Source organism: Lactuca sativa, chromosome 5 (genome assembly GCF_002870075.4).
Source record: "Lactuca sativa cultivar Salinas chromosome 5, Lsat_Salinas_v11, whole genome shotgun sequence".
NCBI classification, from domain to species: domain Eukaryota; kingdom Viridiplantae; phylum Streptophyta; class Magnoliopsida; order Asterales; family Asteraceae; genus Lactuca; species Lactuca sativa.
The window spans coordinates 74,177,180-74,202,189 of NC_056627.2; the positions used below are offsets into that span (position 1 = coordinate 74,177,180).

Genomic DNA, 25,010 nt, shown 5'->3' on the forward strand with positions numbered 1-25,010 from the left:
AACAAGGACCAGCTTTACTCGTAGAGGCCCAAAAGATTATGCACGGTTAACACTTTTTACTGTAGGGATGAGCAAGGGTCGATCTTACCCGAAAACCAAACCGTTTCTTGGGTGTATCGGGTCTAAGTTAGGTTCGGTCCAGTCCGATTCAGGGAACTAAACCAGGTTTCGAGTTTTGGACCGAATTAAACGTTGGCAGTGTTGTTTACGGTTTCGGTCTAATCCTCTTCTAGAACATAAAAGTATTTGGATTTACCTCAGTTTGATTGTCTTCCATGGAACCAATTCAATTTTCATTCACCGTTGAAGAGGAGAGAGAAGTATGTTGTCTATTAGAGAGTATAAGATGAGTAGGGTTTTTTTGTGTAACAGCGAAATGGGATGGAGAGTTGGAGACTAGAGGCCAAACTAGGGAAGAGTCGATGATCATGCAAGGGTTTTTTCTTTTCTTTTGTTTGTAATTTTCGCTGTATGGATGAGCCTCGTAGTAAAACTAAAAAAAAGCTAATAATAATCTAATGTTCATAAGTAATGTTTTTTTAGAAAAAAGAGCTTCATAAATAATGTCACAATAAATATATTAAGAATATTTTGCTGACAAAATTATTTTCGATAATCAAGATTTTACACTTTAGAAATCTTGTAGTATAACATTAATTAATAATTCAATATCATTGTCTCTATATTTTAAACTTATGTTGATATCTATAAAAGGAATTAAAGTGAAAATATTTTTTGGTCCGGTCCGGCTTAAATCCCATATTCTGGGTACGGTCCGGTCTACACCCAAAACTCAATTATTGGTAAAAACAAAACCCAAAAATCGGTCCGCTAATATGAACATTCGGTCAGGTTTTTTTTCCAGCCCGATCCAGTCTATGGATAAGCAACGGGTCGAACCCGGACCGGACCAACCCGAAGACGAAAACCTGAAGACCGAAAAGCCTAAATTACCTTAACCGGAAACAGGACCGTTTTTGGGTGTATCGGGTCCGAGTTCAGTCCGATTCGATTCCGGGTACTAAACCGGGTTTTAGGTTTTGGACCGGATTAGAATTTGGCAATGTTGTTTACGGTTTCGGTCTGGTCCTGTTCTGAAACATAAAAGTATTTGGACTTACTTCAGGTTGATTGTCTTCCATGGAACCAATCCAATTTTCATTCAACATTGAAGAGAAGAGGGACTTATGTTATATATTAGAGAGTAGAAGATTAGTAAGGATTTTTTTTTATGTAAAAGTGGAATGTGATGGAGAGTTGTAGACTAGAGGTTCTCGGCCCATAACATGGTTAACTAGGGCTTTTTGCCCAAGAGGGCCAATAAGAGTGTTGTGGCCCAATAAGGAGTTTAGACCGAGAGAGTTTGGGTTAAGGCTCAAAGTTAAGTGATCATTGCTCATTGAGTTATATTTTGGGTTTACACGAAGAAGGTTTCAACTTAGAACAACTTATGGATGTATAAATTCGTATTGTATTGAAATTAACTTATATTGAACATAGTGTTACATAGTTACACAAAGGATGCTAGTTGCATATGGATAGGGATTTCTAGCCCTGAAATGCTAGTTGTGACACACGAAGCTCCAGTAAACCTCTTGCTAAGCACAAGCGATACAAAGATCGGGTACCGCTGAATCAAACAATATCAATGCAGAGATACCGTTCACAAGGAATGATCCTAAAATAAAACACACAAATATAAGCAGGAAATACAACATAAATAAGGAGATAAGGAGGATATACATACTCGTCACCACATCAGGTGTTGCGCGAGCCTCCTCGGCCATCAGTTGTAAAGCCCTGCTCTTCATCACAGGCGCATCCGCCTTGCCCTAACGACCATCAGTGATCCTCATCGTTGTTAGAGCGGGTGCTACCACTAGTCCTGCTGCTGCCAAACTCAGACAATGGGCCTTTTATGGCCCCTCTTATTGCAATGGAAGCGAATCAGATCAGATACTAAGGTAGTGGTGGTAGTAGTAGCAATACAATCCCTGCTAATATGACCCGTCCGGCCACACTTGAAACAGCCTAAACCACTAACCATGCACGCCCCATCGTGCGTCCTGCCGCACTTAAAACAGCCTAAACCACCAACCCTGCTGGCCTTTCGACTTCAAATCAAATACCTTGGGACTCTTGCCCGAACCCCCTGAAACCTAAGCCTAATTCTGCTTCCTCTTCCTCTCCATCTCAAGATCAGTCTCCTTCTCTCTAGCTCTCACAATCATATTCTCCAGTGTCTTGCAACTGGATCGACTCAAAAACTGATGGATATCACTCCTTAGCATCTCATGGTATCTCGCCTTCTTCATCTCCTCATCTGCCACATACAGCGAAACCAACAGTGCCTACTCACAGAACATTGTGGTGATCTTAGAAACCGTCTCAGTAGTCTGGTGAATGTCCTAGAACTCCCTCGCCAACTGCTGCACCTCAATCACTGGTGCAAACTTGGCTCTGAATCTAGTCACAAAATCATCCCATGTCATCGAATCAACTGACCCATCACCAACGAGGAGCCCAACCTCCTCCCACCAATCCCGAGCTTTGTCTTTTAGGAGACAGGAAGCAAGTCTGACCTTTTCCCCATTGGGGCAACTACTAGTGCGGAAGGCGTTAGCGACATCCGCTAACCAACACCCGCTCACGATCAGGTCCTTCTCCCCGAAGTACCTAGGAGCCCCACATACCCGAAACTCCCTGAAGGTCAACGAATGTCCCCAATCAAAGCCACCATCTCTGAATGGAAAGAGCCTAAGCACTCCTCCAACACCTCCATGATACCCTCCTTGATCGTACCAAAGATCACAAGAGTCTGCTCAAGTATGCTACGGGTAGTCTCAGACGAAATGAACTCCCGCGTCTGATTATCCAACTGCCCGACTGCAGAACCCGAGCCTAAACCCTCACCAGTACCAGAACCACTAACCGGTCTGCCTCGAAGAGTCACCATACTGAAATTAGACCAAAAAACCATCATAATACGTATCAATATATATATATATATATATATATATATATATATATATATATATATATATATATATATATATGGAGGAGTCTCATACTCTATCATTTTACTGGTTTCATCGTGGTTCTCCTTGACTCGAGTACGGATCATCTGCTTCCAGCAGTACGGGCCCTTACTACCTTCCAGATCTATCCGTACTTTCCTCAAGGATCGCTTTGAATCCTCCAAGTCACTCCTTGACCACACATACCATCCTCAACAAGATAAGGCTCCCAACACTAAATATTTTCCTAAGTTTTCCTAGGGCAACCACCACACTACTCTCCGTCATCAGCTGCAGAAGGAACTCTCCTAAACCTCCTTTATCCAGATCACGAATACAATTACATATCGCTGACACTAGATAATTCTTCGAATGAAAGGTCTCACATTACAGCGGTTGGACTCAGACAAGAGCTGCACAATAGAGTTAAACCTAACCTTCTAAAATTATTTAGTTTCAACAAGATGTAACTTAGTATATTCGCTTAATAGTTATTTGAAGCTACTAGGAACTTCTAAAAAGCACAAAGGAAGCAACATTCGAGCATTAAGTAATCGGAACAAGTATAAACTATACAAACCATCTTATCACTGACTGATCAATACTAGCATGCAAGTCTACAAGCTCATACAATAGGCATATAAAGGCATCTCTCCTAACATTCTATCATGCAAAATTCTTAGCAGATCCTTAACCCGAACTAGCATGTGATGCACAGATTCACAATTCAAAGCGGCAGCTAACCGCGACAAAAACGAAAAGAAGAGAAGATAGGATGGTGGCAGCGGATGTGCTTACGGTGGCCACTCGATCTCGCCGGAAGGAAAGGCGGTCGCAAGAAATGGAGATGGCGGAAGCAATGCAACAGTGGGAGGAAATTGGTGCATTTTCAACCGATAATAGCGGCGGCTCCACCACGGGTTCGCTTCTCCGGCAGTAGGATGGTCGCGGTGGTGGCTTCGCTGGTTGGCGACATCAGTGGTGGTGGTTCAGCGCCGGAACTTGTAGAAGTGAAGGTGGTGGCCGGAGGTAGAGGGAGATATAAGGTGGGTGGTGGTTGATGTATAGTATTAGGGTTAGGGTTACCGGGAGGGTGACGAGTTTATATATCTCGTCTATAATCAACTTTTGGCCATAATTACATTTACATCCCCTCACTCCTCAATTTCCTTCAACTTAGTGTTGGGTTTTATGTACTCTAACATCCCTATGGTGCAAATATTACCCTAATGCTTTGGATCTAAGTTTTCTCTAGTTATACATGCAGCAAAAAATGTTATCCAAAGCATGAAACCTATAACTAGCATACAACTTGATACTTGAAACATAAAAAAAAACTAGCTAGAAGAATACATCTTAGTTGTAGCATGTAGAATTTGGCCTTTCAAGAGCTTAGCACCTCAAGTGTGATGCCTCAAATGGTTCACAAAACACTGAGAGAAAGAGGAGGACAAATGAGAGAGAGAGAGAGAGAGGTTATTAACCACCAAAACGGCTAGCATCTTCTTGGTAGGCATAAGTACCTATTTTAGGGTTTTAGGGGTTACACTTATAGTGTAATATTCCAAGAGTTTCAACTTGTAAACCCTAATCCACTTTATTAGGCCTTTAATCCAATAATCCATATGATAAGCCCTTTAGACTAAATCTTCATGGACTCCACAAAGATTTAGTCCACATAATCAACATGGATCATTAGCCCAAACTATAAGTATCACCGATTTGCTTAATCAGTCCCCGTTAATTTAATTAGTCTTTTTTGAACACTAAATTAATTCCAAATTAATTCTTGATCAATACTAATTAAATAATATGATTTCTCAACTAATATATTATACTTATAATATATTAATAAATCACAAATAACCTCTCAAATATTCATCCTATCAAATTGTTTTGGTGAATACAACTCAAAATTGACCATGCTACTCTCGGGTCAAAGACATATCAGTTATAGTTATGGGCTTAAACACCTAATCCAACACTTAGATCCATAATTTACCCAAACAACCCTCCGCTTTGAGAATCTTTTGCAAAACTAATTTACCCAAAACACTTAAATCCAGAAATATCCATTTATTTATTTAATAAACGGGATGTTATAAATGCTCTAATACCAACTTGTAACGTCTCAAAAATTAAGACTAAAAATTTTTGTTTTTAAATTAAATAAACTATCATCCAAAACATCATCATAAATATCATGGTGAATCAAAGTGTATCAATAACATCCCAATACATCAGATTAATATAAAAAGCAGAACGAGGTGATATGTGCCCTATGGGTGTTCAAAACCGGATATCCGAAAATTTCGGATAGTGGATATTGATATCCGAATCCGTATCTGAAATCTCGGATATCCAAATTTAGGATATCCGAATTTTCAGATACAGATTCGGATATCCGCAAATTTCATCACTTCATAAAATATATTTCTAATAGCACTAGATTATAAAAATAAATATTTTTCAATTGTGTTATACCTGCGAAGCAAATCCTTTTTGCATTTATTCAACGTACAGACCATAAACCAAACTATTTTCTTTATTCGACTCTATTCAACGTACAGACCATAAACCAAACTATTTTTTTATTCGACTAATTAACAACATAATTTATGTTACTGCTTATGGAATATCGAGTTCATCAATACAAAGAAGTCACCAACATGGAAATATCTCATTCTTTTATTTTAATTTAAATATACATGTTAGCCTAATGTGTTTCCCAACAAGTTTAATTTTTCTTTTTTATTTTTGCTTCAATCTAATAAATAAGTTATATGTAGATGTAAAGTTAATAAACTATATTTATGTTCCAAAATCTCTTCGTTTTTTCATTTTAACTTAAAAATAAAAAAATAATAATGGAAATTATATATTTCGGATATCGGATATCCGAAATATCCGAAAATTCCTAAAAAGACTATCCGAATCCGAAATACCGGATATCCGAAATTTCATCTTTATCGAAATTAGGGCCTTCGTTTGACCGATTTAGGTCTTACCGATCTATGTGTGCTTTTTTTCTATTTAGGGTTTCATGGTATAAAGATTTAGTTTATCACCTTCATGGCTTTATCTCTTATTTCCTCTGTGGTCAAGAGCTACAATGTATGTTTTCCTTCTGGCTTAACCATTTCCCACGTTAAATTTGCATGATTGACTTCTTTCAACATTTATTATGTGGTTTATGTTGGTTTATTCTCCCATTACCTTCACATTCCTGTTTGTCGATCTAAATATTCAAAAAATTTCATCTCCGCATAGTCGCACCCTTGTTCTGACCTCTCCACCATTAACCAATGTCAAGTCGTCCATGGCCACCCTTTTCCTAAACCCGAATATGCCCGCCTTTTCTGCCTTCAACCACTTCTTTTATCCAGCTTCAAATTGTGTATTTGAAAGATATAGCAATTGGCCTTTTCTGGTTTTTATTTTACAATGTTTTTTAGAAATCGTTTGATTTGATGTGATTTTTTCTGGATTTTTTGTTTGATATCTTACATGTTTTTTTCATGTTAATGAAATTGCAGGGAGCTTGCTATGTTTTTCTGGCACTGCCTTTTAATAAGAACTGGAAATTTGTTGTCATGATATGTATCTTTTTATTTTTAAAGGTATTTGGGAGGGTTTGTAGATGGTTTTCCTTGTATGTTATGTGCAATGGTTAAAAGAGATGGAAAAGAATAGACACAAATTCTTTGCATTGTTACAATAAGATCCAAAGGTTGGCGAAATGTCCTGATTTCTAGTAAGTGCTCCCCCATTCCATAGTTAACCGTTATCAAGTTCACAACTTACAATACGTTATCTTTGGTTGACTATTCTTACCATTTGAATAAGCTTCATCAGGTTTAGTACAACTTTTGTTTTAGAAGAACCGAAAACTCCACCTGTCAAGGTTAAATATACTAAGATCCTCATTAATGGACAATTTGTGGATGCATCTTCAGGTAAGCTCTTCAATAGATTGTTTTCATGAAACTCCATGTATCCTTTTGTTATTTTTATAACTCAAATTTTCTTAATCAAACTATCTATCACTTGGTGTGTTATATTATCTTTTGGTAATTATATGGAGGATTAAAAAAGGAGAGTAAAGTCAGACGTCATTTCTTTATCATTGGGTTTAGCAAACATCTTTGTGTATAATATATGATGGTCAACAGATTCAAAAATAAGGGATGCTTTGGCTGCCTATTATCTTCTGGGATTATTCATGTTGCTATCAACTTTCTGGCCTAGCTAGGATCTGTGTTAGTACTTGATATTTATGAATGGTGATTGTTGTTTGTACAGGTTGTCCCTTGGTGAAACTATTTTAAGATGTAGATTTTGGATATATTGATGATGCTCGTGGAAAAAATGATATTTACTTTGGAAAGGTACAAAATCCTATTTCTTTTCTTGCTTTAAGTTGGTTTTTTATAGGATTAATATTTATTTTGGGAATTTTTAGATTTCAAGGGTATAATTGTCTAAAATGAAAATTGAAAAGTACTAGGCATTTTTTAGGTTGATAAATTCGATAATGGTAGCATCTTTCAATTTTTTTATTTTTTTTGGTAAAGATAAGTAATAAAATATGAAATTTGAGTAGATCTGATGTTAGAAGTTTGGGAAATATAAAGATCAAATTTTGGTTTAAAATGGAAATATCAATTTACTTTGTTATAAGTAGGCTGAGAACCAAAATTTGTGAAGTTACATCGAAATTTTGTATCTTTGATTGTTTCGCATTCTATATTCCATGTTTTATATCATTAGGGATATGATTGTTTGTGTTTTATGTCATTTTGACTTTCATATTAAAGCCAGATCATCAACATTGGTATATAGTCACTAATTTAGCCAGGTTATAACAGTAAACATTATATCTTTTAATCTTTTTAGCGTAAGTTGAAACTTCATTACCATTGAAACACTTCTCCGGTGAATATCAATGATAGATGTTGAACAACAATTATTGGTCCAATAAAAAAGGTAATGGAATTTAGTATAGAGAAGGGTTGGATGAAAAAAATGGTAATGTAATTTGAATAAAACTACCAATAGAAAGCTCTTAAAGAAATTATAACTTTTTTTCATGAAAATGCCATCACCTTTTCTATATTTATTAGCCCCCTTTTCAAATTATAATGTCCTAATAGATAAAAAAAAAAAAAAAAAAAAACAACAACAACAACAACTATATTACAATTGGTAGATTTTTCGAAGTATAATATTTTAATAAGAAAACATTGACAGCATAGTGCTATATTAGAAAGAAATCAAAGTTGCATGATATGACAAAACAAAAATGTAATAGGAGAAATGAAAGTAGGATGGTATAATAGTCAAATAAAAAAAGTATGATGCCATTTTTTTGTTATCTTGGAATGGAAGACAGGTAGTATTACCATCTTATGCTCTTATGTTATCTGATGTACTGTTATTCGCTTGACACTGACATTTAAGTATTAGAAGCCCTTACAAATTTAAAATGGTATGTATGTATGCATTATAATAACAAGTTTTTTTTTTGTATTTCTTAGGGATATTTCAGGTAGGAAAGGATTTGGAAACCAAAAATACGAGAGTTGAGTATCTGACAGTTGCATAGATACAAGAGTTGGTGTCGCTTGTTCTCTGTTTTTGGTTGCAAATTGCAATATCTATGTATTTCTTTAAATTTGAGTTTAAATGTTAGATGATACGAGTTAGGTTCACTTTCAATTGACATTTTAATATATTTTTTAATACTTTTTAAGTTTTCAATAGAAAATGTAGTTCAAACTGAACTCTACTCTAATAAGCGATGGTTTTTTTTACCACATATCACATTCTCATTCAATTTGTTAAATGTCATTTTTTGGTTATTTTGAATTAACTTTTTTTTTCCACATGTCATTTTATGAGTTTTTTTATTTTATTAAATTCCACATAATATTTTAATGTAATAATTACAATAAATGTAGTAATAAATAGATATCAATTTCATAATAGACTTACCTTTTAATTTCAAAATTCACATATTAAAGCTTATTAATTTCTTTTGTTTATTTATTTAAATTATTTGTTTAAATTTAAAATATAAAAAAAACATTTTAATTTTAAAAATTTATTATTTTTCTTATTTTTTTATAAATTTAAAATTCTCAAATATTTAGACGTTTATATCTAACCTTTTTTTAAATTAACTCATGTAATACATGGGTCTCACAACTAGTTCATTAAACATAGTTAATTTAAAGATGATTAATCAAAACTTATACGGCTCATATTAAAAATCATAATTTTGAAAATATCCAATAATAATTTAAAAGATCATAACGATGTTTAATTGTCATAATATTTCATAGTAGAGTATCTTTTAATAAAGTTAATCTAAGAATGTAATTATTTTAGATTTGTAACAACGTAAATTTTCAAAAAAAAATTTCCATTTCAAAATATAATAAAAATTCATACGTAATATCAAAATCCATGTATCAACATCATCTCGATAAACAAATCCCAAGATCTCAATGTAAATAAAACTCAATCTGTGTGTACGGTCATGCCGGCGCCTTCCTACAATCCTCACTGGTACCTGAAACACATAACACACAACACGGTAAACATAAATGCTTAGTGAGTTCCCCAAAATACAAAATACAACACATACGTCACTCGAGGCTACAGCACGACCCTCCGGTCGATGCATATCAACAGGACCCTCCAGTCCCGTAGCTCGTTGGACCCTTCGGTCCGGTTTGTATCGTTGGACCCTTCGGTCCGGTCTATATCGTTGGACCCTCTGGTCCGGTCTATACAACACATAGCATACATATATCACAATGCACATAATCTCATACATACACATAGCACACAAGACCCTCCGGTCTACACATAGATACCACTCTAGGTAAATGTATAGTGAGAAGACTCACCTCGGGTAACTCGGATAATCTCGCACGCGAATATACTGATCTAGCCCCCGCCTAATCACATAAACAATATCCTCAAATAAATAATGGCTCTCAAAGGCTAGATTAAATCCCTTTCTACAATCCCACAGAAGGGTAAAAGACCATTTTACCCCTCCTTGACCCAAAAGTCCAAATGTTGACTAAAACCCTAAAAGTCAATGAAAGTCAACAGGGGCAGTACGCAACGCGTACCAGCTCTTGTACGCAGGGCGTACTCCGGCGATCCAGAATCAGGGTCTTAAACCCTTACGCTGTGCGTACTGAGATTTATGCCCAGCGTAAGTCTCAGTTTCATGCTCTTATGGATTTTTGGTCTTAAACGGTTAAGACATAAACTCAAACTCCAGATCTGACTTTTCTAAGGTCACTTAATCCATAAAGTTGAAACCTTTAAGCCTTTGCATGGCAGTAAAGGTCACCAATCACTCCAAACACCTTTCCTCTTTCCACATTAAGCCAATATCTCATGCATGACTTAATATTCGCGTCCAAGATTGGATTTTTATGAACCTTTAACTCCTAATACACTGGAATAGGGCAAATCTAAGCATGTGGAGACCATTTGCTCATAAAGTCTCCACCTTGGGACCAAAAACCCTAAAAATTGGTCCATGAAGCACAAATCAAAAATGAAAAGGAAAGCTTTGAGCTTTTTACCTCTAAAAGAAGCTCCAACCTCTGTAGAACTCAGATCTACTCTTGTCCACCAACTTCTAGCTCATATAATGGCCTCCTCTTCTCCTTCACCAACTTGAAATGACATTTTCAAGCTTAAGAACACACACAAGCTTATAACGGGTTTTTGCTCTCTTAGGGTTTCACTCACTGAAGTATGGTGGTTGGGGTAAGGGTCTTATCATTCCTTTTATAGTGTACAAGTCTCATTTAGGGTTTTGAGTCTGGGCCCGCTACGCCCAACGTAGCTTAAGGTACGCCCAGCGTACCGGGTGGAGTCCGCGTCCATAACAGGCCCATGAGTACGCGCATCGTACCTTATCAGTACGCCCAGCGTACTCACTAGCAACACTTTCACTTTTAGGAGGGTTAAACTTGACAACTTGATAAAGAAGAAGGGTTTAAGAGATGCACCTGAATTTCGGAATGTTACAAGATTTGACTAAAAGGATTTTATTTTTTTCTTATAATTTTCTTTATTTTCGAATATTAGTTATCAATAAGAATATCTGTTAAAGCAAAGCTATGAAAAATCCATATAAAGCTTAGGCTTTTAAATTAGTCAACATTGTACTATATTTTATCGTTAGTTGTATATATTTCAATTAGTAGTCCCTATCATATTAGAGTTAAACCATAAATAAATTATTCGTTAATAATATCTATTAGATTATCTATATTAATCTTGAACATCTATATTAATATAAAGCAAACTTATAATAGCTTTAAGATCAAATATTATCAAATAATAAAAAATCTGCATTTTCCTACTATAACTTTAAGTATAATTTATTTAATAGTAATAAATATTTGATTATAATTATGAGATACATCTTCATCGAAATAAAATAATATTCGATGCATTGCATGTTCTTTTTGAAAAAGTTCTTCCATGTGTGGTTGAAGATTTTGAAAGGAGATTCATTATATTTCGGTTGTTTGGGACGGGCCGACTTTAGATTTTATGAGGTTTGCTTTGAGCTCTTACAAGGAAAACAAGCTCCAAGTCATGATGGTGATTTTCTAACATGCATTGTTAGATGTTGAAGTTAAGGATGTGTTAGGATTTTGGTCGGCAAGAATGGAATGGAATAATATATATATATATATATATATATATATATATATATATATATATATATATATATATATATATATATATATATATATATATATATATATATATATATATATATATATATATTTATTGTTCTATTTTCCATTTGATGTTGTAATTAGAACACTGGGATTAATAGGTTGGTTTTCATGTGGATGAAGTTGTACAAGTGAAAAGATTGTGCGTTGATAAAAGAAGTTTAATTAATTGGTTGACTAAAGTAATGTTATAAAACTTATGATTTTTTTTTGGTATTTTTGAACATTCATATTTAAATGCTTGGTTTTCATGTGCAGAAAGCTACACAAATGAAAGGATTGAAGGGTGACACAATTTGTATCGTTGCTGATGATCTCCTACCAGAAAAGACTAAAACGCCCTTGTCGCCTCCAAAGATGATTGGAAAGGAAGTCCTAAAGTCCATATTTAGGAAAAGGAATGTACAACTCTCCACGTATCTCAAATCAATGATCTGCATTCAGTTCCATTTCATGCTATTAAAGTTGGTCTAAAGGCAATAACTAGCAATGTACTTTCCTTGTAACATAACATTTTTTTCAAAAGAAACTTATCGTTGAAAGTAACTATTCACATCCGCTGCTATGTGCGGATACATCACTATTATATATATATATATATATATATATATATATATATATATATATATATATATATATATATATATATATATATATATATATTGAGAAACTTATTAAACAAAACATACGTTTATTCCATTTAGTACATAGCTACAAAGAGAAACTAAGAGAAGAACAAATTATATGAATGATATTTCCTCCAAGATCATCTTTAATCCTTTTCAACCTCAAGCCCCCAAGTTTCTGTAATGTAATGTCTTTTTTTGTAAAAGAACATACAAGCCCCATGTTTGTATAATGTAATGTCTCTTTTTGTAAAAGAACATACAAGTTCTCTGAAACTTTTATAGAGCTGAGGAGTCTTGGTGCATATGGTCGCTCTCTTACTTGCATTAGTCCTTTAAATCTTTGTCATAAAAACAAAAATAATGGAAAATCTCACCCACAAAAAAAATTTGTTCTCTCATCTTTCTTATTTAAAAATCATTTTATAGAAATGGGAGTAATATAAGTTATTACCCCATGTCCACACATATTCTAATATTTTATTATGCTTTTGGTTATATAGATAGTTAAATATTTTTTCTTTTTCTCTTAAGTAGAAAGAAATATTTTTATTCACACCCCATATCCACTGAGCCCCATCCTTGCAACGAGCCAATAACAAACATCATTCACTTCTTCTGGTGTCGTATAGTGACCAAGCCTATATTAAAAACGAAATTAACACCACTTGACACTCTCAGTCATAGGTTACTTTTGAGAAATTATGTCCTTGAAGTCTATAAGAAGGATTAATTACCCATTGTATGTACGAAATGTCATGTTTTGAAATCCAGTCGATCGTAAAGTTTGTGCAGATTTCTCCCCATGTTTGTAATCAACCATATCATCAACTGAAACATGTAAAATTTTCTTTAATCAAGATAGTTTTTTAATCATTTTAAATTTAAGATTATATTTTTTGGTTGAAAGTATTATATTTTTCATAAAAAGTAGAAGTATATTTTATTCATTTACATTATGTTAGTCATTTATTTTACTTTGTAATACGGATTAAAAATGTGTAATTATAAAGAAATATTATTTGGTACGGTTGATAGACATTTATTATTCAGATTCTCCTAATTAGGATCGAGTGAATATTGAAAGGACCACTATAAGTTCTATATGTTTTAAAAACTAAATGTACACAACATAAAAGTTGTTATTGTAAAATTTATATATCTTTAGTGGTTAAGTTTGTTTTCTAAAAGTTAAAACTAAACTAAACTAAATTCAACATTGATATTAGCATCTTGCTTCAATAATGGTTCTTCTTTGGTTTCCCAAGACACCAACACTATTGAATAACTCAAACTGTAATTTAAGCAATTCAAAAGGGATTGGAGTACTTATCACATCTTAAGATTTTTCTTTTTCTAAAAGCTCTCAATATGTCGCTAAGTTTGTTGATATTCCATGGAAAATATAAAAAAAAACATCGAGGAATGAGCAAAAGATATTGGGTAGTCAATAATCTCTCACTTAATTGCCAGTAATTTATTGATGGCTAATATTAGTAATGGACTCTTTCATCATTAAACTTGCCATTGATGTATGTAGTGTCCCTAGTGTGTGTAAATGTGACCTAGTTCATGTGTCAAATATGTTATACCTTTACAAAAATGTTACGACCCTTACCTTATAAATTGAACACTTTGCTTCATGTTTGGTTGTCTAGGCTTGGAGACATGGCTTGATATAAGATGTATCACGAAGTCAAATTTTGTTTGGATTAATTAATCATCTCATTTAATCAATTAACCTGTGACCTAACTACATTTATGCTGATCATTTCACTATGTTCACACATAAGGCCATAAACCAATTAAAGATTGATTAGTTCATATTGACTCAAATAATTATTCCCAGCCTCCCTCTTTCCAGTATATCCTAGACTCCTCATACCTTTTACATAGATTTTTCTGTCTTCATTTATCTATGAATATATATATATATATATATATATATATATATATATATATATATATATATATATATATATATATATATATATATATATATATATATATACACACACTAGTTTATAACCCGTGATAACCACGGTTATAAAATTAATCAAACTTTCGTATTAAAAAATCAAAATTATTAATCAATTATTTTAAATAAATTATTACTTAAGAGATATTTTTTAGATATATAAAATTATAATCATTGATTTAAATAAATACGTGGAGTTATATCATTTTAAAATTTATATTAATTTTATTTTATTTTTTAATCTAATATTATTATTTTAATATAATTAAATGGAGAAATTTTAAATTTTGAAATTTAAAATGAAGAATCAATTATTAATTTAGTAAAATTAGAATGGGAAATTTAAATTTTGAAATTTGAAATGAATAATTAATAGGTTGACAAATGCTATATAACATTAACGAGGGGTTCTAATTGCATGACACTTGTCAATATGAGATTAAATCTATTCTTTTATTAGAATATGGAGATCATGCATGTTTCCCCTTATATATATTTATTTATTCAAAATTTAAATGAGAGATATAAATTTTATTTGACTAAAAAAAGTAGTTACATTTGAAAAATAACTTATGTCATGGAGCATGTCATATTTTAAAACATTTGTTACTAAAATTACATATATTTATATAAAAGAATTTCATTATAAAACACCGGACACTCTAAACCTCTTCTAACATTGTGCATAAAAAATACTTTTTCAGACAATAGATAATCGAAACTTTAACTAAAAAAATACAAATCCTGTTTTGAAAGAAAACATATTTTACATCGTTCTCAAACCTATTGCACCATATTTTTCATTTGTAATTCTTATCCAACCCATTACACCATTTTAACACGCAATATATATATATATATATATATATATATATATATATATATATATATATATATATATATATATATATATATATATATATATATATATATATTTTTTTTTTTTTTTTTTTTTTTTTTCTTACACCACATATTTTAAAAGATCTTATGTTTATTGGTTTATTTTACAGATTAACCATATTTTATAAAAAAAATATATATTATTCATTTACAATTCTTTCATCATAATAGTAAAAACATTTTATTGTTGAATTCTAGTTAGACCTCACAGCAACAAAATCATGTTGTCTAGGATTTTAACCTACACCATCAAGTTTGTAAAAAGTCAAATTTAACACACGTATAAAAGAAAATTATTTCACGATACATTAATTAATAAAAAAATATTTATATATTTTTGTGTTTGAATATTTTATTAGATTTTATATATATATATATATATATATATATATATATATATATATATATATATATATATATATATATATATATAGTTAAAACAAAAGTATCATATCAACTTTATTTATTTATTTATTTATTTATTATTATTATTATTATTATTTTGAGAGAGAGAGGGATTTTGAGTAGAGCAACTTTATATCTTAAAAAGATTTAGTGTTAATATTAATTGAACATAAAATATTGCATGTCCAAAACATTTGATGTTATTATAAAATAAATTATACTTTTATTCAATTTAGTCTTACACTATAATTGACATAAAAAGCACATAATTTGAGTAATCATAATATAATATGAATTTGAAAAAATAAACAAAAAAAATGTTTTTAGAAACACAAAATAACCACCAAGTCTGGAATGTTGGATTCCAAATTGAGAAAAAAATAGTTTTCTAACAAAAAAAATATATTTCAGACTAACATTTCGAATTCCAAACCAATATTCTGAATTTGAAAAAAAAAAAACTATAGAATTTTTAGAAAAAAAAATAACCACCAAGTCTGGATGAAAAGTTCAAGAATTTCGAGAACTTGTTTTATTAAAATTTAACAAAAAGTTAAACAAACATAATAAATAGAAAATATATAGAATAATATTTTTTAAAATCAAGCATTTGATTGAAAACGATATATTAAACATTTCAAAATAAACATTTTGGATATAAGTAGTTAGACTTCTTTGAAAAAAAATTTGTAGTTTGAAGAAAGTCTGAAATGGAACATGCAGTAGAAAGTTGTAATTTTTCAAAAAATAAAGAAAAAATATTTGTTCTCTTTAAAAAAAAACTTATTTATAATAGTTTGTTTATATAATTTCTCTATAAAACTATTTGGGTCAACTACCACATCTTTCCATGAAAAGGGTCATGATTATAAATATTCATCAATCTTGATGTTTTAAATTAATAGTTTTTTGAAAAGTACAAAACAAAACTTAGTAGACAAATAAAAAATCTAATAAAAAGAGAGGAATTAAGGGGTAATGTGTGAGATATATAAAAAAGGGACAAGCAAGAGAGTTTTGTAGGGGGGATTGAGGTTTATTATTAGATAATGTAAGAAGTAGAAATCTTATTTCCAATTTTTCCAACGGATCATTACACACATGTACATAATTATGGTTAACCATAATATTGACTCGTTTAAACGGGTTAATTAACTAAGTGGATTGTTGGATCAATTTGATCACATAAGTGAATCATATCATACCTGATCTATATCAACACCAAACTCATTGACATACGAAGCTTGATGAACCACATTGTGCCAATACAAGAAAAAACCAACTATATATTTCCCTTCAACCGGTTAGAAACATAAAACTATATGACATAAAAGGAAAATAATTAAGTTCTAGAGTAATAATCTTCTTATATTTCATACATGACAACTCAAAGTTGTCGGTACCAATGATAAAGTATAAACAAAAATGTGGTTACTCCTTTAAGAGAAATACACTAGTTGAAATCAATAACCACATAATGAGTTATCAATTAACCATACATTATTTTTGGTGGGGAGAATTTCCCAACATACAAACTGGACTTTGTGAGAAACATGTGTTTACATAGTTTGGACTATTAGTATAGACTCCCATTGGAATAAAATGTCAAAAACAATTTACTTTTCACATAACTAAGCTAGCCATGTGTTTATTGCAATTGAACTCATGTATATACTTAAGTTGTTACATCAATGCTATCATGCTTGAACAATCCCCCTCCAATGTCACCATGCCCGTACATGGAGGAGGTCAAGCTGGTAGTAGAGGACCAAATAGTACTTCAATGTTTCCTTACCGGAACGCAAACGTGCATCACTAACATAATGCAAAGGTAAGCGGTAGGAATTGAAGTATTGAACCCATAGATCTTGCAAAACCTGAGCTCTGATACCATGTCAAGTCACCAACATCTAGAAGCTGAAGCTGGTAGATAAAGGGGCCCAACAATAATATCAAGCTTGAACAATCTCCAACTAGAACTAGTTTTATCTACTCAACTGCAAGACAAGTGAGTAGGTACAACTAAATAGTTTGAAAATTGAGGAATTCTAGACCAAGTAGAAATTAACAAAATTGTAGAATTCTGAATACTGACTGTAAAAAAAAAAAAAGAATGATTTTATAATATATATAAACACAAGTATATGGTAAAAAGATTTGAGGCATCTCTCGATATAGTGCTTCTTGGATAAAAGATTACACACTCAAGAGGCACACCCATACATTTCAAGCTTCATTTTAAACACTATTGAAATATGCAACTCACATAATTATATATGTTTATATATAGGTATCATTAATGCAAAAGTTTCCCCTAGCCTTTTCTTAAGCATATAGATTCTCATCTTTGTGTTTTCGCTAAGATATTTGGTGTTTTGTTGAACTTAAGAGAGAATTGTTGTGATGGATCAATCTCAGTCTACATATATTATTGATAGGCAGTAATTAGATATTTTCAAGCCTTGTAATCTATATAGAAATAGGTATCGAGGTACATTTATTTGTTCTGAACAAGTTATTTTAGCTTCTAAAGTCAAAACATTCTAGATTGCATTTTTTTATATTAAACTTAATAACACATGCTTAATTTGATTGCATGTATTTTAATTAGTCACTCCTTGATAGTTGCATTTCTTAAGCTAGGCAGACATATATTATTTTGAATTAGTAAGGTTCTATGTTTTTCCTCCAAAAGTTGAACTAGGTGCTTCTCATCCACTTATATGAAGTATTATTGAATCCTTATTTAAGCAAATATGTCTTCTAAACTTAATCATAGTTCACAAAGAAAAGTTGATTCTAATATATCAAAAAGCATGATAATTTTCTTGCCAAATTCATATCAAGAACAAATAAGAGCAATTTAAATATTTCTAATAAGATTGAATCCCAAATGAAAAAACCAATTGCCATATAGGAATCCTGCAAAAAGGAGGCAATCTAAAATGTATATCGTTAATTTATAAGAAAATACCTTGTCCATGGCAGAGCAAAATAGGTAGTAATGATGCACGCCTTGCAGCCTCTTGTGATGCATGAACTCTGCTCCTTACGATCCTACAACAAGTTGTCTACTCAATAAAGTGATATGTTTAATGATATATTAAGATGGTCAGATTAAAAGACAACCTGGAACATGGCAGCCAGCCACTGAGAGCCACTGCCACACTGAGGTTGATTGGGTATCGGTTTCCATTACCATATTGGCCAAGAACACGGCATGTAGCAGAGTAGAGAGCCATAGCAGCTCCCATACTAAAGCCAGCAACACCTAGTTTAACTGCAAAAGGTAAACCACGAGGTAAAAAGAGTCCAAAATGATATAAAAGTTGAGAGCTTTTATGAATTAAAAACGTTATATTCCCTAGCCTCATATCAAGCATCTTCCTGTAAAATTTCACAAAATGGCATATCCAACACTAGAAGTGGTAATTTGGACCCTACATGACGTCCCACCTATTGACCTCTATCTAGCACTTTTTATATATCCCCATATGAGTAAGTAACAAGGAAACATACTATCATCACGCTCGTTGGTCAACATATTTGCAATATGTGTTGCTGAAGCATCTAATCCCTCCACATCATCAGTAGCATTCTCTGACATGTCTTCAACATTAAACCCTGATAATTCTTGACATGTTAGATAACCACAAAAATAGTATCAATTACTTTGCTCTTTATTGTTACATAAAACCCTGATAATTCTTGACATGTTAGATAACCACAAAAATAGTATCAATTACTTTGCTCTTTATTGTTACATAAAAGTGAATCAAAAGATGTAGAAACTTTTATTCATTTATTCAATCTTTTCTCCGCGTTCTAGTTTTTGGGTCACATCTTCCATTTCTTCTCATATCATAGGACCCACAACCACATCTTTATTTTCTCTTATCCTTATAAAAAGAAACTTACATGCAGTAGACTGTGCTCCACCAAATAAAGTTATCGGACGACTTGGGGCAGTTGGGCAGATCCATTTGATCTATATAGTAGTTTAATTAAAATGATTAAAATACAAATCATACAATAGGTTGTTCACATTATAATTGTGTACGTCATGAAACCGAAATATACTCATCCTTACATTTGGAAGAGGCAAAGATTCCAAGAACTGGGACCAACTGTAAAACAAAATATAAATGAGAAAACAAATATAGATAACTATTGTGAAACATGCGGAAAACACTCTTGGAAAACCTTTCAGAATCTCATACGAATCTAGATCAGGTGATAGATATAGTCGTGGATATAGTTTTTGGCCTTGGGAAGCACCTCTTTCCCATTTCCCAATATGTGAGACAATATTAATTGTATACAAAAACTTCCACTCTAAATCGCACAAGGGCAAGTTGGTGATTTCTTAACCTAAAGATAAGGTCATGTAGTGATATTAATATTATAGGAAATGATGTCGTGCTTTGTACTACATCTTGTCCATGAGAATTGCACCAAATCCGTTATGGTGAAGACAACCGAAATTTAATAATCTTAACATCATGGTTAACAACTAAAATTACTTGTTTGTCCATTGCCATTGAACTTATTATTGATTTTGGCCATAAAATTCTCTTATTTTATTATCTTGTGAAGATATTTTGGACATTTGACTAATGGTTGCTCACTTGTATATAATCGAAAGAAGAAACTTACCCATAATTACTTGGAAAATACCAAGCATCATGATCCTAAAGCATCCATAGGTAAGTCATATATATAAGAAAACATCACTAATAAATTAATATTATGAAGTCAAATCTTAATATCAAATGTCAAAATGGTCGAAATGAGTACAACCCACTTGCTATTCTGCAATTGATATCAAATTTGTCTTTTAAAAATCATCGCATTCAAAACAAACATTCATTGTCATCACCTTGATCCCATTTCACCAATGCCATGTAACCAAACGATAGTTGCTTGGTGGGTTCCTTTGGGCCTGACCACATAAGTCCTTCCAAACTCAAATGTGTTCCTTCCGACATTCCTACTACCTGAAACAATGCATCAAGAACGCTTACAAATCCTTAAATCTTAGTCATATTATTTAACAAAGACGTTTTAACGTTCATGGTTCTTAGATAATGCATTTATGACCGGCTTTATGGGAAGAGACTAACCAGAACCTATGTTTGATCTGTTATAGCTCATTGTCTTAACTCTTAATTATTGCAGTATGTGAAATAATTCCCTAATTGCAACAACCAGTCAGAGCACCCAACAATGAATGAGTGAATAAGACTATAAACTCTTGAGTATCTATTTATAACATTTTCAGAAGTTGATAAATTATAGTAAAAGGCTTACAACCCATGAATCTGAATCAGCTACTCTTAGCTACACCAGTTAGACCGGCCTAAAGCTACCTGCCAAAGCTAATAAGATAAAGGCGCCACCTAAGAGAAAATGATAAAGTGTCCAACTTTAGTGGATCAAGGATATAACTTTAGTGGATCAAGGATATATTCTGACATATCAAAGAAAGACTATGGTAAAACGATCCGATAAAAGGATTGTCCCCCAAATTGCAGTGGACATACAAGAAAGAATAGATGCTTGTAGACAGTGGCAGAAGAAAGTGCTTAAACAATGACATTCTTAGAATATGTTTCCGTGTAGAAGAGGTGTGTACATCTAGAGAGAGAAGCATATTAGCATCCAAAGTGCAAATCTTAAAGAATACTTTTTCATATGGTACAAAAGAAATGATCAAATACTCAATTACAGATGCTATAAACAAAGCATTTAAAAATTTAAGGACGTGGAGATTGATAAAACCATGAACAATAAGTTGCAAACTAAAGACTACTTGAATTTAAAAAATTAAGGACGTGGAGACTGATAAAACCATGAACAAGAAGTTGCAAACTAAAGATTATTTGAAGAGGATGCTGTAAAATATCAACTAGCTAGAAATGTAACTACACATCCGGCCCAATAGGATGTGCAAGTTGGGTGACCGCTCCAGGCCTCTCTAGGTTTGGATCTTTGATATTTTCAAATCTTTGATTAGTTGAATTGGTTAAAAGGCGTCACTAGCTTTTAATTTATTTTCAAAATATTCATGTTCGAATGCTGTTATCATTTCGACTGTTATGTGCACCTTTTTTTTTTAATAAGGTTTGTTTTTTTTATATTACTCTTTTTTATCGATCGGAGATTACTTTTTTGCAAACATAAATACAAAAAAAAGGTTTGTTTTTTGATATTACTCTTTTTTATCGATCGGAGATTACTTTTTTGCAAACATAAATACACGTTCTTACACGAGTTAAATGATATGGAATCAAAATTACAAAAATGACCCTTATATTTTTTTTTATTATTCACAAATCATCCAAATTACAGAAACATTCCTTTCGTTCTTTTTATACACTGTCCAAACATTTATTTCATTTAAAATGTTGGTATTTTTATAGCAAATAACATGCATAATTTTCATGTTTATATATGAGATTTTCTATTGCTCGCTGTCTTTTTAAAATATAATAACTATTTTTTTTTTGTAGATTTATTAATAAAAATCTTGGTAACCAACTGGTTAGGTAGGTTATTTTTTAAGTTTAATTTTTTATTTTATATTTTTCACTTACATAAGAATTTTTTTTTTCCAAACACCTATTTTTGTTTCTTTTCCGGACACCAACCTAACGGTTTTTCAAAATAGTCGGGGTTGTTAAACTGTTTCGTTTTTTTATTTTGTTTTGTTATTGGTTTTTGAACTCATGTATATATATATATATATATATATATATATATATATATATATATATATATATATATATATATATATATATATATATATATATATATATATAGGGCTAGGTTATTGTGTTCCGAACATCTATTGTGTGCTCGTAACCACAAATTTGGACCAACGGATGGAATTAATCAATGGTTATGATCTGAAAGTGTATAATATTACAATGGGATAACATTTACCATTTAATCACACAAAATTCAGCATAAGGATATTTTGGACAATTAACTATTTTTTTAAAAAAAAAGGAATTTTCGGATATTTAGGGATAATTAATTTTCCTAATTTTAAAAATCTAAATTTTTTAAATTAATTCAATTTTAATTCTAACGTAATTTGTTAACATACCCAATTTTATTCTGTTAGAATTCATTTTTGTTAGAATGATGTTCTTTCAGAATTTTATTCTATTAGAATATTATTGAAGAATAACAGAATTCTTGAATCCCTGGTTGAAGAATAACAACAGTTTAACATATTCTTATACATCTGAACTTAAATACAAATTCATACATTTATATCCCAGCGGTATCAAGTGGTGTCCTCCCTCCTTGAGGTTGAGGGTTCAAGTCTCGTGGTGGACATAGGTGGAATTAAGTGTTAGTTTAGGAGTAGATTATAATATTTGTATTTGCCGGTTAAAAAAAAGTCTTATACATTTTAATATAATTATACATATTCTAAAAGAATATAAAAAAAATAAATAAAATTATTAAAAAATAACAACATTCTGCTAGAATACTCTCATTTTCCATGTTTTCTTCATTTTCCACATCAATGGCAGCCCCTTCAAACCTAAATAAAAAAAACATAATCAACTTTAAAATATTATAACTTTCAGTATATTCTAAAAGAATAAAACTATAAATTTTAATAGAATCTGTTAGGCATTAAAGACTTTTAATTTATTCTAACAGAATGTAATACTCGAGTCATTTTATCAAGTATTCCCCGAGTCACTTGATCCAAATAATCGACTTAATCTAATTACAATGATTTTAGACCCTGCATTGTAGCTAACACAGAGGACAAGACTTTGGAAAAATGTCAGCTTATTACAAGCTAGAATGTGATAAATATGACAGTTCAAAGATCACAAAAAAATTTAAACAAAGTAAAAATGTGTTAAAAATACAACTGTAACATTGGATGTTCGAAGGACTATAACCCAGCCAATATTAATCCAATTAAAATGACTACGGAACCTAACTTGTAACTAACACAAAGGAGAATATGCATAAACAAATTTCAGATCATTCCAAGCTAGTATGAGAGAGATATGATAGTTCAAAGATTACAAAAAATTAGTTGAAATATCTTATTCAAGCATTTTAACAAACATTTGACAGGAAAAATCAGATGCTTAGATCTTTATACTCCATTTAATGAAACATACAACACATGTAATTAATATATACATGAATGTGACTAAATTTACAATAAAAGAGTGTATTCCTTCAAATACTAACGAGTAATTTGAGATTTCATGCCATAAAAATCGAGATTCCATTGTGACATAATTACATCTTTTTCTTTCGCTTTTAATTTGGCGCCTGTAGTGGTGGTAATCAATTGTAATGTTGGTAGTCATCACGAAGATGATGAAGGCGTGGAGGCAAGTTTAAATCGGGTAAAGAAGATGAGGTGATTGTTCATCAATTTATCTTGGCGGCTTAGTGGGCTACGTTTGGTTCTTGCTAGAAAGGGTAGAAGACGTATATGAAGGAGGTTAGGGTTAATGTGTTAGTCAAATACATTTGGTCAAAGAGATTTTAGTAATGTCCAAAATTTAAGAGACTGTTTTTGGTTTCTAAAGTTGATTATATATAAAGTTCCAATAATACCTTTATATACATTATTAAATATTTATTTTTTTTCTAAAATCTCATTGGTCCATAAATACATACAATAGTTGTGGGAAACATTTGAACACCTTTCTCTCTCTCTCTCTCTCTCTCTCTCTCTCTCTCTCTCTATATATATATATATATATATATATATATATATATATATATATATATATATATTACAAAGTTGTTTTATTAGTGCTTTGAATTTCTACATAAGTATTAATCAACTATTTATTTATTATTCCTTTAAAAATTTAAATAAGTATTAATCATATATTGTTGCTTTCTGTTTAGTTCATGCATATGGTTTTTTCTTCATTTTTTTATAGTGATAAAAAGATACATATGGGATTCAAGAAGTTATCCCACATCGTGATGTGAGAGATATGTTTGTGCTATGCCTATATAAAAGAAACCATATTGAGGCTTATCATACTCTGTGGTATCCCTTTCGGGACAATGTGATTTTTTTAAGCCTCTAACAAAAATAAAATGGACAAATATGGTGATAAGTTGCAACAAAAGACTCAAAATAAATAAAAATAAATAAAAGGCAATAAAATTTTGCACTATTTAAAATGAAATTCAATAAAAGTCTTATTTGGACATGAAAAATCGTATTATTTTAACTACAAAACCGTACCAACTCGTTTTTCGGTTAACAATAAAAACCACTCCGAAATAACCA

The 25,010-nt window shown here is 31.5% G+C and overlaps 1 protein-coding gene across 2 annotated transcripts; it reads right to left on the minus strand.

Annotated features, from left to right (window-relative positions):
- Positions 1-12,471: 12,471 nt before the first annotated feature.
- On the minus strand, positions 12,472-20,986 carry LOC111908035 (uncharacterized). 2 transcript variants are annotated; one of them, XM_052764180.1, is made up of 9 exons: positions 20,833-20,986; positions 20,589-20,706; positions 19,800-19,836; positions 19,628-19,697; positions 19,229-19,333; positions 18,839-18,989; positions 18,684-18,766; positions 13,164-13,257; positions 12,472-13,067 (listed from the first exon to the last, which is right to left on the minus strand). In XM_052764180.1, the coding sequence occupies exons 1-9, from the start codon at positions 20,861-20,863 to the stop codon at positions 12,980-12,982; spliced, it is 777 nt and encodes a 258-aa protein (XP_052620140.1). In that variant the 5' UTR covers positions 20,864-20,986; the 3' UTR covers positions 12,472-12,979. The 2 variants fall into 2 exon arrangements, with proteins under 2 accessions (XP_052620140.1, XP_052620141.1); XM_052764181.1 differs by lacking the exons at positions 12,472-13,067; positions 13,164-13,257 and adding an exon at positions 17,119-17,706.
- Positions 20,987-25,010: the final 4,024 nt, after the last annotated feature.

Excerpts from the sequence above, each read along its gene's own strand:
- LOC111908035 (XM_052764180.1), bottom strand. The coding sequence starts at position 20,863 with ATGAGCTATAACAGATCAAACATAGGTTCTG. Across the intron at positions 18,990-19,228 it reads GACCAACGAGCGTGATGATA|TTAAACTAGGTGTTGCTGGC; the intron begins GTATGTTTCCTT and ends TACCTTTTGCAG. Across the intron at positions 18,767-18,838 it reads GGCTGGCTGCCATGTTCCAG|GATCGTAAGGAGCAGAGTTC; the intron begins GTTGTCTTTTAA and ends AACTTGTTGTAG.